This window comes from Bufo bufo, chromosome 1, assembly GCF_905171765.1.
Source record: "Bufo bufo chromosome 1, aBufBuf1.1, whole genome shotgun sequence".
Taxonomy (NCBI): domain Eukaryota; kingdom Metazoa; phylum Chordata; class Amphibia; order Anura; family Bufonidae; genus Bufo; species Bufo bufo.
Genome location: NC_053389.1, coordinates 247,151,626 through 247,171,130, shown reverse-complemented (window position 1 = coordinate 247,171,130; position 19,505 = coordinate 247,151,626). Strand labels below are relative to the sequence as shown.

General features: G+C 44.6%; 1 protein-coding gene across 3 annotated transcripts in view; it reads left to right on the top strand.

The window, feature by feature from the left end:
* Positions 1-19,505, top strand: part of LOC121005501 (solute carrier family 23 member 2-like) — a 212,986-nt gene that overhangs the window by 62,052 nt on the left and 131,429 nt on the right. Inside the window, exons 1-2 of one of the 3 annotated variants that reach the window (XM_040438292.1) lie at positions 168-262; positions 6,220-6,320. The exons of 1 other annotated variant lie outside the window; for it this stretch is intronic. Coding sequence is in view for 1 of the 2 variants with exons in the window: in XM_040438276.1 (XP_040294210.1) it covers positions 221-262 (42 nt within the window). In the remaining variant the exon portion in view is untranslated. Of the gene's footprint in view, positions 1-122; positions 263-6,219; positions 6,321-19,505 lie in introns of those variants that run through there. One more of the 3 variants, XM_040438276.1, reaches the window with a different exon arrangement.

Genomic DNA, 19,505 nt, shown 5'->3' with positions numbered 1-19,505 from the left:
GGTTACACCATCATTCAGTTTATTGTACTGGCAGTCTGAGGAGGAACTAAGTGCGCGGTTCAGCTCGATTGATTTACATAAGCCACAGATAGTTTCTCAGCTTCATTATTCATTGACTTGTGTTGGGAAACCTGGAGAGGAGCTGCAGGTCTCATACTGGTGCCTCGCATCACCTGGATCTCCATAGTGCTCAGTCTCACTCTCCCCTGCAGCTAGAGACATGGCGAAGGAAAGAGACGGCGTGGATAACCCAACGTTTGAGGTCAGAGCACGTCAAAGATATATATACTTCTTATATGTAATAGCCTCCTGGTGTATTGGTTGCCACTAAGAGAGGCTGAGACTAAATGACATTGGTAATTCATTCATATGAAAGTTTGTTTTTGGGGAGAGGCAACACCTTTTTATAGAACCAAAGATTGGGGCAAATTTATCCAAATGGTGTAAAGGAAAACTGACTTAGTTGCCCATAGCAACCAATCAGATTTCACCTTTCATTTTTCAGAGCTCCTTTGGGAAATGAAAGATGGAATCTGGTTACTGTGGACAACTAAGTCAGTTCTACTTTAAAATAGTTTTGATAAATGCCCCTCATTGTCTTAGCCCTTACATACCATACCATTGTTTTTTTGTTTTTGTTTTGTTTTTTAATAGCGCTATATGGTGGAGTTTCTACATGCCCCTCTAATGCCCAGGCCCCTGTGATTGCACCTGGATCCAAACAGATACAATTATTTAGAATTTTCTCCCTCCATTGAGTATATTAGTAAGGCCTCATGCACACGACCGTTGTTTGCTTCCGCGCCCGTTCCGCCGATTTTAGCGTTTCAGGTGCGGACCCGTTCATTTCTATGGAGCCGTTGAAAATGCGGATAGTGCACCGTTTGCCATCCGCGTCCGTGATCCGTGGTTCCAGTCCGTCAAAAAAATATAACCTGTCCTATTATTTCCGTGGAAAACTGTTCGCGGACCCATTCAAGTCTGGGACCGCTAAAAAAAGCGGAGGCACACAAGATTGTCATCCGTGCGTCCGCATCCGTTTTATTCCTATCATTTGCATGGCAAACCTGTCTTAGACTTTTTTTTTACATTCCTTTATATCTGGTGGTCCTCCAAAAATAAAGGAAGACACACGGAAACGGATCACGGAACAACTGAACCCCATTTTGCGGAACGGAACACAACGGTCATGTGCATGAGGCCTATGTCTGGTGGTCCTCCAAAAATAAAGGAAGACACACGGAAAAACGGAAACCCATTTTGCGGAATGGAACACCACAACGGTCGTGTGCATGAGGCCTAAAGTCCATCTTTCTTTCCCTGGAAGGCACAGGGAGATTTGGAGGAGGAACCAATCCGATTCCACTTGAGGCTCCTGTTATCAAAACTGGTGCAAATGAAAGTCGAGAACTTCTTTTTTTTTTTTTTTTTCTTCTTTTTTTTCTTTATTTAAAATATCCCCATTGTTGAATAGCTGATAAAAAATCTCACCAGTATCGCACCGAGAGGTTCTAGAAAAGTTCCAAAATGGGTGTACTTGACGGTAGTCTGAATCCTATAGAACTTTGGCGCACCTTGCACTGTATTTATTACTGTGGTGCAAAGTAAAAAATATATTTGGCACAGCTTAGGATGTACTAGGTAGGATCTCTAGCATCTAGGGGCTTCAAACTGTTCAGGGCCTACCATGTACATGTATGGCACCATTCTATATGCAGTGTATGGCTATATATTGTGAGTGTGTTCAGTTTGGGAAACGTGCTCCGTGTGATGGCCACATTCCCAAACATTGTTCCTCTGTCTGAACTTACAGTATCCTAATGACTTATGATTAGAGATGATAGAATTTTTAATAATTTGAAATTCGTTCACGCTTCGTTTACTGGTAAAAGGTGATTTGCGTTATGGACTCTGTTACCACGGACCATAACGCAATTCTATGACGGAATGCATAACGGAATGCCTTTAGAGGCATTCCGTTATTCATTCCGTCATAATAGAAGTCTATGGACTGCAAAACAGATCTGTTATGCAGGGGAGGCCAGCAGCATGGGGGCTGCGAACCGTAGCTGTGCAGGCCGCAGGTTGTGCACCCCTGACCTAGACAATGTGGTAGGCTCTGTATGCTGGATGAGTGCAGCTTCTCTGGGTATTACAGTCATGTGAAAAAGTGTCTAAAACAAATGTGGTGTAAAGCCTTATTCACACGTCAGTGATTGTGAGCCAAAACCAGGACTGGAGCCTCCACAGACATAAGGTATAAGGCCTCATGCACATGACCGTGGTGTGTTTTGCGGTCCGCAAATCGCGGATCTGCAAAACACGGATGGTGTCCGTGCGCATTCCGCAATTTGCGGAACGGCACGGACAGCCTTTAATATAAATGCCTATTCTTGTCCGCCAAAACGGTGGCTTGGATGCAGACCAAAACAACGGCCGTGTACATGAGGCCTAAGAGAAAGATCTGCACCTGTTCTGTGTTTAGAGCTGCACCTAGTTTGGGCTCAAAATCACTGACCGAACACTGACTGTATAAATTAGGCCTCATGCACTCGACCGTTCCGTTTTTTGCAGTCTGCAAATTGCGGATCCGCAAAAAACGGAAGCCGTAGAAATTCCTATTCTTGTCCGCAAAACGGACAAGAATAGGACATGTTATATTTTTTTTGCGGGGCCATTGAATGGAGCAACTGATGCGGACAGCACACGGAGTGCTGTCCGCATCTTTTGCGGCCCCATTGCAGTGAATGGGTCCGCATCCGAGCCGCAAAAACTGTGGCATGGATGCGGCCCAAAACAACGGTCGTATGCATGAGGCCTAAGGCATCAGGCTTAACCCCTTCAACCACCGTGACCTACCCATATGTCACAGTGGCTAAGGGCTTGTATGGAGCAGGCTGCTGCGCTGAGCCCACTCCATACATGGCCGCAATGACAGGGAACAGCAATCCCGCCAAACCCAGTCATTTAACCCCTCAGATTCCGCGTTAAACGGCAATCGCAACATCTGTGAGGTTAGGCAGAGGGATGCGGCTCCCTCTGCTTTCCGATCAGAGCCCCCAAAGTGAAATCACGGGGCTCCGATCGGTTACCATGAAAGCCTGGAGCCTGCTGAAGCTTCCCAGGCCTGCCATGGTAAGCTTCCTGCTAAGCTGTGCATGAGGCACAGCTCAGCAGGCAGGGCGTCAGAATGCCATTCACCTTAACCCTAATAGATCTCTAATAGGGTGAATTTGAAAAGGGATCAAAAGAAGCCTCCTAAGGGTGCTAAAAGTTACTGTTAGGCCTCTTTCACACGGGCGTTGCGGGAAAATGTGCGGGTACGTTACGGGAACACCCGTGATTTTACCGCGCGAGTGCAAAACATTGTAATGCATTTTACTCGCGTGAGAAAAATCGCCCATGTTTGGAACCCAAACCTGAACTTCTTCACAGAAGTTCGGGCTTGGGATCGGTGTTCTGTAGATTGTATTATTTTCCCTTATAACATGGTTATAAGGGGAAATAATAGCATTCTGAATACAGAATGCATAGTACAATAGCGCTGGAGGGGTTAAAAAAAATAAAAAAATAATTTAACTCCCCTTAATCCACTTGCTGGCGCTGGTGGCATCTCATCTGTCTCCTTCTTTGCTGAACAGGACCTGTGGTGACGTCACTCCGGTCATCACATGACCCATCACCATGATAAAAGATCATGTGATGGATCATGTGATGACCAGAGTGACGTCACCACAGGTCCTGGAATGAATGTTCACCACAGGTCCTGTTCAGCAAAGAAGGAGACAGACGAGATGCCGGCAGCGCGAGCAAGTGGATTAAGGTGAGTTAAATTTTTTTTATTTTTTTTTTAACCCCTCCAGCGCTATTTTACTATGCATTCTGTATTCAGAATGCTATTATTTTCCCTTTATAACCATGTTATAAGGGTGAATAATAATAATGATCGGGTCTCCATCCCGATCGTCTCCTAGCAACCGTGCGTGAAAATCGCACCGCATCCGCACTTGCTTGCGATTTTCACGCATACCCGATTCACTTCTATGGGGCCTGCGTTGCGTGAAAAACGCAGAATATAGAGCATGCTGCGATTTTCACGCAACGCACAAGTGATGCGTGAAAATCGGCGCTCATGTGAACAGCCCCATAGAATTGAATGGGTCAGTATTCAGTGCGGGTGCAATGCATTCACCTTAAAGTAAAAAAACTGTTGAAATCACCCCTTTCCCAAATTTACATATATCTATGTTTTATTGTTTATATATTTATATAACAGGTATAGCCGTGTCTGAAAATGTCTCAACCATTAAAATAATTTTTCCTGTGCAGTGTACAGTCGTGGCCAAAAGTTTGAGAATTACACAAATATTAGTTTTCACAAAGTTTGCTGCTAAACTGCTTTTAGATCTTTGTTTCAGTTGTTTCTGTGATGTAGTGAAATATAATTGCACGCACTTCATACGTTTCAAAGGCTTTTATCGACAATTACATGACATTTATGCAAAGAGTCAGTATTTGCAGTGTTGGCCCTTCTTTTTCAGGACCTCTGCAATTCGACTGGGCATGCTCTCAATCAACTTCTGGGCCAATTCCTGACTGATAGCAACCCATTCTTTCATAATCACTTCTTGGAGTTTGTCAGAATTAGTAGGTTTTTGTTTGTCCACCTGCCTCTTGAGGATTGACCACAAGTTCTCAATGGGATTAAGATCTGGGGAGTTTCCAGGCCATGGACCCAAAATGTAAACGTTTTGGTCCCCGAGCCACTTAGTTATCACTTTTTCCTTATGGCACGGTGCTCCATCGTGCTGGAAAATGCATTGTTCTTCACCAAACTGTTGTTGGATTGTTGGAAGAAGTTGCTGTTGGAGGGTGTTTTGGTACCATTCTTTATTCATGGCTGTGTTTTTGGGCAAAATTGTGAGTGAGCCCACTCCCTTGAATGAGAAACAACCCCACACATGAATGGTCTCAGGATGCTTTACTGTTGGCATGACACAGGACTGATGGTAGCTCTCACCTTTTCTTCTCCGGACAAGCCTTTTTCCAGATGCTCCAAACAATCGGAAAGAGAGAGAATATGACTTTGCCCCAGTCCTCAGCAGTCCATTCACCATACTTTCTGCAGGAGATCAATCTGTCCCTAATGTTTTTCTTGGAGAGAAGTGGCTTCTTTGCTGCCCTTCTTGACACCAGGCCATCTTCCAAAAGTCTTCGCCTCACTGTGCGTGCAGATGCGCTCACACCTGCCTGCTGCCATTCCTGAGCAAGCTCTGCACTGGTGGCACTCCGATCCCGCAGCTGAATCCTCTTTAGGAGACGATCCTGGCGCTTGCTGGACTTTCTTGGACGCCCTGAAGCCTTCTTAACAAGAGTTGAATCTCTTTCCTTGAAGTTCTTGATGATCCTATAAATTGTTGATTGAGGTGCAATTTTAGTAGCCACAATATCCTTGCCTGTGAAGCCATTTTTATGCAACGCAATGATGGCTGCACGCGTTTCTTTGCAGGTCACCATGGTTAACAATGGAAGAACAATGATTTCAAGCATCACCCTCCTTTTAACATGTCAAGTCTGCCATTTTAACCCAATCAGCCTGACATAATGATCTCCAGCCTTGTGCTCGTCAACATTCTCACCTGAGTTAACAAGACGATTACTGAAATGATCTCAGCAGGTCCTTTAATGACAGCAATGAAATGCAGTGGAAAGTTTTTTTTGGGATTAAGTTAATTTTCATGGCAAAGAAGGACTATGCAATTCATCTGATCACTCTTCATAACATTCTGGTGTATATGGAAATTGCTATTATAAAAACTTAAGCAGCAACTTTTCCAATTTCCAATATTTATGTAATTCTCAAAACTTTTGGCCACGACTGTACACCGTAGTGGAAAATAAAAATAAAAACGTGCCATTCACCATTTTAGGTCACCTTATGCCCCCCTGAAAATTGAAGAACTGAGCAAAAGTTGTATGCACCCCAAAAATGGTACCAATAAAACCTACAGGTCATCCCGCAAAAGACAAGCCTTCATACAGCTCTATGGACATAAATATAAAAAAGTTATTGCTGTCAGAAAATGGCAATGCAAAGAAAATTATTATTATTTTTTAAACCTTTTATTTTTTTTAAAGTAGGAAAAAATATATATATACAAGTTTGGTATCGCCATAATCGTATTGAGCTGCAGAATAAGGATGTCATGTCCTTTTTAGAGTGCAGTGAACACCGTAATATCAAAACCTAAAACACCTTAGCGGAATTGAGTTGTCACCGCCTGCTATTTGCAGAAGCGACGCGGTTGCCGGGGAGGGAGGTAAATACATTGTGTATGAGGGGTCTGGGCATAAGAGGGGGCATTTCAGGGTTGGATAACCCTTTTAATAATATATGTGGCATTGGGAGGTGTAGTCCAGAGGCTGAGGGAAAGATCACAGCAGGTCTCACTCCTGAGACCCGCTGCGATCGGGCGGCATTCATTCACTATTCTCCGCTACACTGTACAGACAGCTGATCTCTGTCACAATTCATAATCCCCGTCGGGTGCTCTCATTGGTCAGTACCTATTCACCAATCACAGCTCCTGGCGGGATTATGAATTGTGACAGTGCAGAGATCCGAGACAGTGAATGAATGCCGCTGGCTTATACAGTTAATCAGTTCTGATTGCAGTGGGTCTCAGAAGTAAGACCTGCTGCGATCTGTTCCTCAGCCCCTGGACTACAACTCCCACCATGTAAGAGTCTCTTGCATGCTGGGAGTTGTAGTACTTTTGTCCAAAAGATTAAAAAAGTTTTTTGTGTCCCTAACCTCTTGTACTATAACTCCCGTCATGAAACAGAGTCTGTTGCATGATGGGAGTTGTAATACTTCAAAAATATTAAATATAAATATATATATATATATATATATATATATATATATATATATATATATATATATATTATATTCATACTCTTAGGTCCTTTGGGGAAAAAACTGCCAAATGAGCCAAAAAATGCAATTTCCACACAAAGGCAAAAATGCCAGAAAATACGCCAAAATGCAGGGGAAAACTGTGGCAGCTTTTCTGGCGTTTTTTCCAAGACAAAAAATTCAGTGGAGTCCTAGTAGTTTTCAATGTATGTGCTACTTCAGAGGATTGTTTACTATGATTACTATAAAGTAAGCTCATGACTCTATAGCCAATGAGTGGCGGTTGCTTTCAACAGCTGGCACTCATTTTTAGGGTACGTTCACACATAGTAATATGCTGCTATAAATCCACAGCATATGCTACTCGATAATTTTCCATATATTACACTGAATGTAAATAATTAAACTAAAAAATAACTTTTTTTTTTCCATCAGATGCCCAGGAAGCCAGCCTGTGAATATGATGACATTATAAATGTCATCTGTGCTTCAAGGGAAAAAATTATTATAGGACATGCAATAGTATTCCCTTCTGAAAAAGTATGGGTAGACTTGTGTCAAAAATTAAACAACAAAATTTCCCCAAAAAACCTTTACACGTTTGTAAAGACAAACCGACACAATGTATGGCAAGCCCTTGGTCTGTACAAAGATGTCACAAACATCCCAAAACAACCTTCCAACATTGACAGCTCAGAAGGAACAGAGAGTCCTTCATCCGTTCAGTGCTATAACATTCAGTTTGAGTTAAGTCTTTCTTTTCAGAGCTGGATCAAAATTTGGCCTGAAAAAGTCATTTACAATGACCAATCTATGTATGCTAATAAAAGAGAATACACAGTATTAAAACCTGGTGCATGGACTCGCATATTGAATGAGGAGATCTGGAAAAATATCAAGTCATCGTGCACACTTAAATTCAGGAGGACAAAGGTTTATCCAAATGTTGTATCTCCCTACATAGATATAATAGGGTGCTGCACAGAGTGCGTTGCACAACTATCCATCTATACGTGTATCCATACATCTCCTGAAATACAGTGTTCCTCAGGTTGGAAGCATACACAACATTGGTCTGGATAAGTTTTTTTTTCCATTACTGGACCCCATATCAGTTGCAAGTGTACCAAATGAAGTCAAAGAACTTGGGTTCCTATGTAAGTTTTGATGCAACAGGTTCAGTAGTGAGAAAACTAAAAAGACCTGTTGGCATTTCTGGACACATCTTTTTGTACCAAGGGTTTTGTGTTCATGTGGAGATCATATCCCAGTAGTACAGATGCTTTCTGAGAGCCATACTATTAATTCCATAGCACAATGGCTGACAGAATGGAAACAAGCAGGTGCTACTGTTCCAAAGGAAGCAGTCTGTGATTTCTTCCTCACTTTGCTTGCAGCTCTAGTTAAGGCTTTCACCCCTTACTCAGACTTGAAGACATATATAAATGAGTGTTGACTAGGAATGTCGCATCAAACCTACCACCATGCTTTATTAGAATTGATGTTGCACACTATATCAAGCTTATTAGCCGATGGGAATGTCTGAGACAAGCTGGAAACAGAGTAAAGGAATTCTATCTCAGAGCAATGGCACAAATTCTACAGTCTACTTCACTTGATGCCAGAGAACTCATTCATTCAATTTCAGTTCTTGCTTTTGGTGAATCAGAAGGAAATGATGACAGAGGTACACCAGTTGTATCCGAGACATGCAAAGCTCAACTGAAGAGACGTATTGCAGAGGGATGTGTTTTACCCACTGTCACTGAAGATTACTATTTCGTAGAGATGAAAGAGCAGGAGGATAAGCCTATTAAACCATGCCGAACAGACCTGAAAATATGGGCAACAGAAATTTGTGAAAGGAGTAAGATGCTTGGAGGGGGGGGGGTGAGGAAGCAGAAGAGCAGTGCTCCGTCAGAATCCTGTATAAAACCCTGCTAACACTCAGCAAAATTGGGGTGATTTGAGCCCCCACTAGAACCAACAGGTCCCCTGAACATTAGGGACGTACCTCACCAACCTAGGTGCCGCGGATCCTGTGAAATCCTGAAGACGCTGACGGCGCAGGAGAGGGAGCAAGACGGCGCTGAGAAGGGAGAGAGGAACGGCGGTGTGACAGGCCGCAGTGGAGCGCTGAGAACACACTGCAGGAGCGGTTTCTCTCCAGTGGCACTACCGAAGGCTGCTGCCGGGGACTGCTGGTCACACGCGATCTGCGGCTGGAGCGGAAAGGGAGTCGAGTGACGTGCGCCATCTTTAATGTGGAGGTAGTGCGCTGAAGAACTCCCCCCTGGTATGGTAGACTGAGTGTGGCTGAGGGCCAGAGTGTGAGAACTTCTCTCCCCTACTAAGGTCGCTAGTGTGAGACTTACTGTGGTCTTCTGACTAGTAGGTCTTCCCTCTGGATGTTATAGTGGCTGCTGGGGGACCCTCTTGAAGCCTGCAGTGTTATTTAGTGGTGGGGCTCACACACCTATCTCCCTGTACAGTACAATAATTAATAGCAGTCTGACTGGCTGATACTTAGCTGTTCTACTTGATCCAGAAAGTCCTATCTGCTATACTGCAGGTGTGACACACTTAAGCCGGCCATTCAAGTGTCTGTGGACTGTTTCTATGGGCCGCAAAACCTCTTCTTTGGCTCCATCAACTGTTAAACAATACATGGATGCCATGAGCCAGACTGAGCAAGAAAGTGAGGGGTCTCATATCCCTGTTGCCTTTGCTGAAGCTTCTCAAATTATGAAAGCTATAGCAGCTTGTCAAGCTGCTCTCGCATCAAAAATAGATCATCTCCAGTCTGATCTTAGCTGTTTACGACACGACTTTGACAAAATACGCGAGAGAACGTCTGCAGTGGAGCAAAGAGTAAGCGACGTGGAAGATGCGTCTAGAATGGTTGGAAATGACACCAGGCAGCTGTTACAACAGGTCCAGATGCTACAAGCTAGAGCGGAAGACGCTGAAAATCATAGCATGCGTAATAATATTCATATCCGGGGCCTGACGGAGTGAGCGGAGGGGTCTACCCCAGAAATATTCGCGGAAGAACTTATAAAAGAGGTGTTGCATCCTACTACTCTCTCCAATTGCTTTGTTGTAGAGAGGGCACATCGGGCCCCTACTAGGCCTCTACCGCCGGGATCCCCGGCAAGACCTTTCATTATGAGAATCCTGAATTACAGAGATAGAGACGCTATTTTGCTGGCTGCCAGGCAGAAGGGTAACATCACCTATGAAAATGTCTGCTTGTCATTTTACCCGGACTTTACTGCGGAGGTTCAGAAGAAAAGGAAGCAATTTACTGAGGTCCGAGCACGGCTGAGAGAGAAGAATGTGAAATATGCAATGATTTACCCTTCCCGTCTGCGGGTACAGGATGGAGAAACTGTCTGTTTCTTTAATACTCCTGAAGAAGCAACAGATTGGATCGACAGGAATCTAAATGCAAGGCCCCATCGCTGACGGACTGTATTCTAGCGGTGACAATTAAAAGAGCTAATAATTGCCTAAATATTAGATTGCATTACTGACGGGAATGTTATGCAGGGGGTGGGAATGTTAGGCTTCACTGTTTTACTGTTATTCCTGTTATAATCCCTAATCTTTTGGTTCTGTCTCTTAATAGGTTTTAACCCTATATATGTTTGCTGGGTGATAGTACCCTGAATAGGCACACACTGTAATAGGAGAAATTGTTTATTTGCCTTTTCTCACTGACATACCTATATGGTATACATGTTCATTTAGAGGGTTAGAGTAGTGCTATCCTACCCGACAGGTTGTAAGTTAAGGGATTCAGGCTCAACCATGTTAGGAAGGATTGGGCAGGGTGGGTTGGGAAGGACTGGGCGAGGTGGTTGGGGAAGGGCGTTTGTATGGGAATTATCTTTGATATGGTATGTGTGTGTGTGTGATTGTACCTTCATCGGACCAAGATATTGGGTATCTCTTTACTGGCGGCTAAAATGGCGTTAATTAAGCTAGTTTCCTGGAACATTAGGGGTCTTAATAATAAGATAAAAAGGTCTTTGGATTATACTTCTTTAGATAATTAAAAACTAGATATAGTGTTATTGCAAGAAACGCACCTTCAAGGTCAGAAAATGCTCGCTTTGCGACGTCCTTGGGTGGGGTCCACGTATCATGCAGTATACTCAAATAATGCTAGAGGAGTGTCTGTTTTAGTTTCTAAGAGTCTCCCGTTTCAGATACTTTCAGTGCACTTAGATCCTCATGGTAGATATGTGATTTTACATGCCAGTGTCAGAGGGTTGCAATATTTCATCGTTTGTCTCTATATTCCTCTGCCATTCCGCAGAGAAGTCCTAGACTTGATTATAGCTAAGATGGCAATGTTTCCAGCAACGCCCTGCATTATTATGGGTGACTACAATGTCACTTTAGATCCAGTACGAGACAGATTGATTCCCCAGGCCTTTCACAACAATACGCTTTCGCGTTGGGCTGATGCCCATGGTCTCATAGAGACGTGGCGTTATTTTTATCCCACAGATACACAATTCTCGTGTTACTCAGCTTCCACTGGCTCATTGTCACGTATAGACTTGGCCTTTGTTAGCAGGGACCTATCTCCTTATATCAGGTCTAGTCATTATCTGCGAGAGGTGTTTCGGATCTTGCCCCCCTCCTTCTGATTCTGTCTCAGCCGTTGGCTTCAGCCGATAAGCAATGGCGGTTAAATCCCATGTGGCTAGAGGTCTTGCCGGTGGTGAGTGATAGCCTAGATGTTATGGGAAACTACTGGATAGAAAATAAAGGATCTACTAATCCTTTGGTAGAATGGGATGCTTTCAAGTCAGTAATGAGGGGGCATTGATTGCTGCAATAGCAACTCAAAGAAAGAAATTTAATATTAAGCGGTCGAAACTGGAGATGGAACTAGCAGATAGTGAGAGGTTGTTTCTACTAGATCCGTGTAGTGAGAAGCAAAATATGTGGCTGGATGCACAACGTAGGTTCAATCTACATTTGACTGAGTACACTCGGAAGAAACTCTTGAATCAGAGACAAACCATTTTTTCAGATGGTGATAAGTGTGGTAGAGCTTTGGCATATCTAGCTCGATCTGAGACCCAGCAAACGGTAGTGGCAAGAGTGCTGAATTATCAGGGTGTGTTGTTGAGGGAGCCTAAAGATGTCTGCCGTCAGTTTTCCTCCTACTATGCGAACTTGAACGCTTCCAAAACCACATGCTCTCCGGGAGAGATTACCAAGTTTCTAGCAGGTATTAACGTTCCCTTACTTTCTAGTGATGACAGGGGAGCCCTGGCGGCAGACATATCGGATTCTGAAATTGAAGTAGCCATCAACTCCTTAGCAACCAAAAAAAACCCGGGCCCAGATGGATTTCCAGCTGAATGGTATAAGCGTTTTTCTAAGGACCTTGTTACTAGAATGGGGAAGTTGTTGAGATATGTGTTGGAACAAGATTCACTACCTCCATCTTTTTCGGAGGCAATAATTGTAGTAATTCATAAGCAGGGGAAACCATGTGATCAATGTAGCTCCTATCGGCCTATCTCGCTTCTGAATCTTGATGTCAAAATCTTTGCGAAGGTACTGGCATTGAGATTGAGGGAGGTAATTCTCTCCTTGGTTCGGGTAGATCAGTCGGGTTTCATGCCAGGGAAGACTACCGATATTAACTTAAGGCGTTTGTTCACTAATTTTCAGGTCAATCATGATAATCGAGGTATGAGGGTTCTTGCCTCCTTGGACAATGAAAAGGCTTTCGATTCAGTAGAGTGGGACTTTATGTGGGCAGTGTTGGATCGATTGGGTTTCCCTGCAAATTTTTTGTGATTGGCTACAGATGCTATATAGATCCCCAATGGCGAGAGTCAGTGTAAATGGGTATACATCGGATTCCTTCTCCTTAGGTAGGGGTACTAGACAGGGCTGCCCTCTCTCCTCCTTATTATTTGCATTAATAATGGAACCTTTAATTGATACTCCTTTCATCTAACTCAGGTCTAGAAGGCTGGGAGATAGCCGGGATTACAGAAAAGCTTTCGTTATATGCTGATGACATGTTGGTATACCTAGCTGATCCAGGGAAGTCCTTAGATACCCTTTTAAATGTAGTGGATTGTTTTGGTAGCTTCTCGGGTCTTCGCGTGAATTGGGCCAAATCCAAGTCTTTGCTTAATTGATTGGTTTGATCCAATTCACATTTTATTGAACACTAAGATTCAAATTGTGGAGCAATTTACATATTTGGCTACTTTCAGACTAGCGTTCAGAGAGGATCCGTCCGGTGTCTGCACAGACGGATCCTCTCCTATAATGCAGACGTTTGGATCCGTTCAGAACGGATCCGTCTGCATTATAGTTTAGAAAAAATTCTAAGTCTGAAAGTTGTTCAGACGGATCCGTCCAGACTTTACATTGAAAGTCAATGGGGGACGGATCCGTTTGAAAATTTAGCCATATTGTGTCAACTTCAAACGGATCCGTCCCCATTGACTTACATTGTAAGTCTAGACGGATCCGTTTGCCTCCGCACAGCCAGGCGGACACCCGAACGCTGCAAGCAGTGTTCGGGTGTCTGCCTGCTGAGCGGAGCGGAGGCTGAACGCTGCCAGACTGATGCATTCTGAGCGGATCTGCATCCACTCAGAATGCATTGGTAGCTGGACGGATGCGTTCGGGGACGCTTGTGAGACCCTTCAAACGGAGCTCACAAGTGGAGCCCCGACGCTAGTGTGAAAGTAGCCTTTGGGGATAGTTATCCACAGAGGTGGCAAAGTTCTACGACCTAAATGTTGTTCCTACAATGCAGTACATTACCCAAAAATTAGAAGCATGGGAAAACTTACAGTTAAATCTCATTGGGCGTATCAATATTCTAAAAATGATTCTTCTCCCAAAATTGCTATACCTATATAGGGCTGCTCCAATACTGCTTCCCAGGAAACACTTTACTACCATACAGTGGGGGAAATAATTATTTGACCCCTCACTGATTTTGTAAGTTTGTCCAATGACAAAGAAATGAAAAGTCTCAGAACAGTATCATTTTAATGGTAGGTTTATTGTAACAGTGGCAGATAGCACATCAAAAGGAAAATCGAAAAAATAACTTTAAATAAAAGATAGCAACTGATTTGCATTTCATTGAGTGAAATAAGTATTTGAACCCCTACCAACCATTAAGAGTTCTGGCTCCCACAGAGTGGTTAGACACTTCTACTCAATTAGTCACCCTCATTAAGGACACCTGTCTTAACTAGTCACCTGTATAAAAGACACCTGTCCACAGAATCAATCAATCAAGCAGACTCCAAACTCTCCAACATGGGAAAGACCAAAGAGCTGTCCAAGGATGTCAGAGACAAAATTGTAGACCTGCACAAGGCTGGAATGGGCTACAAAACCATTAGCAAGAAGCTGGGAGAGAAGGTGACAACTGTTGGTGCGATTGTTCGAAAATGGAAGGAGCACAAAATGACCATCAATCGACCTCGCTCTGGGGCTCCACGCAAGATCTCACCTCGTGGGGTGTCAATGGTTCTGAGAAAGGTGAAAAAGCATCCTAGAACTACACGGGAGGAGTTAGTTAATGACCTCAAATTAGCAGGGACTACAGTCACCAAGAAAACCATTGGAAACACATTACACCGCAATGGATTAAAATCCTGCAGGGCTCGCAAGGTCCCCCTGCTCAGGAAGGCACATGTGCAGGCCCGTCTGAAGTTTGCCAATGAACACCTGAATGATTCAGAGAGTGACTGGGAGAAGGTGCTGTGGTCTGATGAGACCAAAATAGAGCTCTTTGGCATTAACTCAACTCGCTGTGTTTGGAGGAAGAAAAATGCTGCCTATGACCCCCAAAACACCGTCCCCACCGTCAAGCATGGGGGTGGAAACATTTTGCTTTGGGGGTGTTTTTCTGCTAAGGGCACAGGACAACTTATTCGCATAAACGGGAAAATGGACGGAGCCATGTATCGTGAAATCCTGAGCGACAACCTCCTTCCCTCTGCCAGGAAACTGAAAATGGGTCGTGGATGGGTGTTCCAGCACGACAATGACCCAAAACATACAGCAAAGGCAACAAAGGAGTGGCTCAAGAAGAAGCACATTAAGGTCATGGAGTGGCCTAGTCAGTCTCCGGACCTTAATCCAATCGAAAACCTATGGAGGGAGCTCAAGCTCAGAGTTGCACAGAGACAGCCTCGAAACCTTAGGGATTTAGAGATGATCTGCAAAGAGGAGTGGACCAACATTCCTCCTAAAATGTGCGCAAACTTGGTCATCAATTACAAGAAACGTTTGACCTCTGTGCTTGCAAACAAGGGTTTTTCCACCAAGTATTAAGTCTTTTTTTGTTAGAGGGTTCAAATACTTATTTCACTCAATGAAATGCAAATCAGTTGCTATCTTTTATTTAAAGTTATTTTTTCGATTTTCCTTTTGATGTGCTATCTGCCACTGTTACAATAAACCTACCATTGAAATGATACTGTTCTGAGACTTTTCATTTCTTTGTCATTGGACAAACTTACAAAATCAGTGAGGGGTCAAATAATTATTTCCCCCACTGTAGATAGAGCAATCACTCCTTTTCTATGGAACAAATCCTCTCCCAGAATTGCGAAACTCACCCTTCAGGCATCTTACTTGCAGGGGGGGCTTTGCTTTGCCCAATCTGTACATGTATTATGTAGCTGTGCAGCTGAGTTATGTGGCGTGGTGGGTAATCTGGCGGTAGTGTTGGAGGCAGCGTTGATGTGGTCCTATGAGGCGCTTACGAATTCGGCATATAGGAAAGGGGCTGGTTCTGCAGAATACTATACCCAATCGATGGCTGCGGCAGTGACGATTTGGGTTAAATGGAGTCGGATGCGTAATTCCGGTGAGAATAGTGTTACTTGGTCACCATATTTGTCATTGTGGAGGAATAGAGGGTTACCGGAATTGTTCTCATTAACGGAATTAGAATTTTGGCCCCAAAAAGGGGTGCGTTGTCTCACCCAACTGTATGATAGGGGTCTGCCCCAACATGGTTTGTACAGATACTTTCAGCTTAGACATGCCTGTCATGCCCAGTTTGGTAGAGAACCATTAAAACTGGAGTGTGGACCTGTAGAAGCAGTGGTCAGGAGGGTTCCTTTGGTCAAACCGTTGTCGGCTCTCTATGCCTCGCTAATGACGTTACAGGATTCTCCCCTTGATAACTCATTTGTCAAGTGGAGAAGAGATGTCGAAAAATCTAGAAGATGTACATATTAAAGAATTTAGCCATACATGGAGATCCACAGTGGTAAGCGCTAGAGAGCAATTGATTCAAGCTAAGTGGCTTCATAGGATATACTATACCCCTGAGAGATTATTCAAAATGGCTAAATTATCAGATCCTAAGTGTACGCGATGTGGATATGAGAAGGGCTACCTAATACATATGATTTGGCAATGTCCGGTCATTTATAGCTTCTGGGAAGAAGTTCACGCTTACATTAATGATAAATTGGGTTTTTCCAATGTCTGTACTGCGCTGAAGAGTTTGCTGGGGATAGCTAATGAGGCTGTTCCCACCAAATTCAATAGGAAATTATACTGAATACTCTTGTTCTAGGCCAGGAAGACCATCCTCCTGAATTGGAAACCCCCTAAGAGTCCTACTGTGCAACAATGGATACAACTAGTTAATACTGATCTTGTGCTATATAAGTTTGTATATGAGCATCGAGGAAACCCCAACCGGTTCATGAAGATATGGGATCCTTGGATTGAAGCCCAAACGCTGATACCCTAGGAGGGGGTGGTGTTTTGTATCCGGCCGATGAGGGTATTGTTTGAATGTGTGTATGCAGTACTCTCTATTATTCCATGACATAATATATTGGGTGCTATTCATACTATTAAATTACTTTTCGCTTCTGACCTGAGCAAGGGCTAAAGGAAACTGCTATGATCGATCCCATGAGAATTAATGTACTGGACTTATTTGGAGTTTGGTTGCAAATGGAGTGTTTGTATGCTTTTTGTTAAACTTTAAGGCCTCATGCACACGACCGTTGTGTGCATCCGTGGCCGTTGTGCCGTTCTCCATTTTTTTTCGCGGACCCATTGACTTTCAATGGGTCCGTGGAAAAATCTGAAAATGCACCGTTTTGCAGCCGAGACCATGATCCGTGTATCCTGTCCGTCAAAAAAATATGACCTGTCCTATTTTTTGGACGGACAACGGTTCACGGACCCATTCAAATCAATGAGTCCGTGAAAGAACACGGATGCACACAAGATTGGCATCCGTGTCCGTGATCCGTGGCCGTAGGTTACTTTCATACAGACGGATCCGAAGATCCGTCTGCATAAAAGCTTTTTCAGAGATGAGTTTTCACTTCGTGAAAACTCAGATCCGACAGTATATTCTAACACAGAGGCGTTCCCATGGTGATGGGGACACTTCAGGTTAGAATATACTAAAATAACTGTGTACATGACTGCCCCCTGCTGCCTGGCAGGTGCTGCCAGGCAGCAGGGGGCAGCCCCCCCCTGTAGTTAACACATTGATGGCCAGTGCGGCCGCCCCCCCCCCCTCCTTCCCCTGTAGTTAACTCATTGGTGGCCAGTGGGCCCCCCTCCCTCCCCTGTAGTTAACTCGTTGGTGGCCAGTGGGCCCCCCTCCCTCCCCTGTATTTAACTCTTTGTTGTCCGGTGCGGCTGGCCCCCCCTCCCTCCCCTGTAGTTAACTCTTTGTTGTCCAGTGCGGCCGGCCCCCCTCCCTCCCCTGTAGTTAACTCGTTGGTGGCCAGTGCGGCTGGCCCCCCCTCCCTCCCCTGTAGTTAACTCTTTGTTGTCCAGTGCGGCCGGCTTCCCCTCCCTCCCCTATAGTTAACTCGTTGGTGGCCAGTGGGCCCTCTCCCCTCCCTCCCAATTAAAATCTCCCCCCCCCCTATCATTGGTGGCAGCGGAGAGTACCGATCGGAGTCCCAGTTTAATTGCTGGGGCTCCGATCGGTAACCATGGCAACCAGGACGCTACTGCAGTCCCGGTTGCCATGGTTACTTAGCAATTTGTAGAAGCATTATACTTACCTGCGAGCTGCGATGTCTGCGTCCGGCCGGGAGCTCCTCCTACTGGTAAGTGACAGGTCATTAAGCAATGCGCCGCACAGACCTGTCACTTACCAGTAGGAGGAGCTCCCGGCCGGACACAGACATCGCAGCTCGCAGGTAAGTATAATGCTTCTGCAAATTGCTAAGTAACCATGGCAACCAGGACTGCAGTAGCGTCCTGGTTGCCATGGTTACCGATCGGAGCCCCAGCGATTAAACTGGGACTCCGATCGGTACTCTCCGCTGCCACCAATGATAGGGAGGGAGATTTTAATTAGGAGGGGGAGGGGGGAGGGCCCACTGGCCACCAATGAGTTAACTACAGGGGAAGGACGGGGGGCCGGCCGCACTGGACAACAAAGGGTTAACTACAGGGGAGGGAGGGGGGCCCACTGGCCACCAATGAGTTAACTACAAGGGAGGGAGGGGGGGCCGGCCGCACTGGACAACAAAGGGTTAACTACAGGGGAGGGAGGGAGGGGGGCCCACTGGCCACCAATGAGTTAAAAACAGGGGGGGGTCTGCCCCCTGCTGCCTGGCAGCACCTGCCAGGCAGCAGGGGGCAGTCATGTACACAGTTATTTTAGTATATTCTAACCTGAAGCGTCCCCATCACCATGGGAACGCCTCTGTGTTAGAATATACTGTCGGATTTGAGTTTCACGATCTAACTCATATCCGACAGCATATTCTAACATAGAGGCGTTCCCATGGTGATGGGGACGCTTCAAGTTAAAATATACCATCGGATTGGAGAAAACTCCGATCCTATGGTATAATAACTCCTGACTTTACATTGAAAGTCAATGGGGGACGGATCCGTTTGAAATTGCACCATATTGTGTCAACGTCAAACAGATCCGTCCCCATTGACTTGTATTGTAATTCAGGACGGATCCGTTTGGATCCGCACGGCCAGGCGGACACCAAAACGACTTTTTTTTCATGTCCGTGGATCCTCCAAAAATCAAGGAAGACCCACGGACGAAAAAACGGTCACGGATCACAGACCAACGGAACCCCGTTTGCGGACCGTGAAAAAATACGGTCGTGTGCATGAGGCCTAATAAAAAGATACTATAAAAAAAAAGGAGTAAGATGCTTGCAGCAAATCATGGTGACCGTGACAATTTACATTTCCTTCCAGAGCTTGTTCCAAATTTTATAAGAATGGCGTGTTACCTTCCAGTTTGGACAGCCATGATGGTCCCATACTTTAAAAGTGTGAACATGACCGCAAGTTCTGCAAATGTTGAGGCTGAATTTAAAAACCTAAAAAATGGCTTCTTAAAATACGAATGTCTCCCTATTAGAACTGACCAATTTGTAATTCGTCATCTTGAGACTTTCCTCCGCCCCCATAAAGAAAACAGAATGCAGTGAAAACATGAGGCAAGAGAATGGGCAAAAAAAAACTCGTTCACATAAAATCAGGTGATGAAAGTAGCTTCCAGGAGCAGCCTGTTGAAAATTGGAAAGGTCTCAGTATTCTTCCA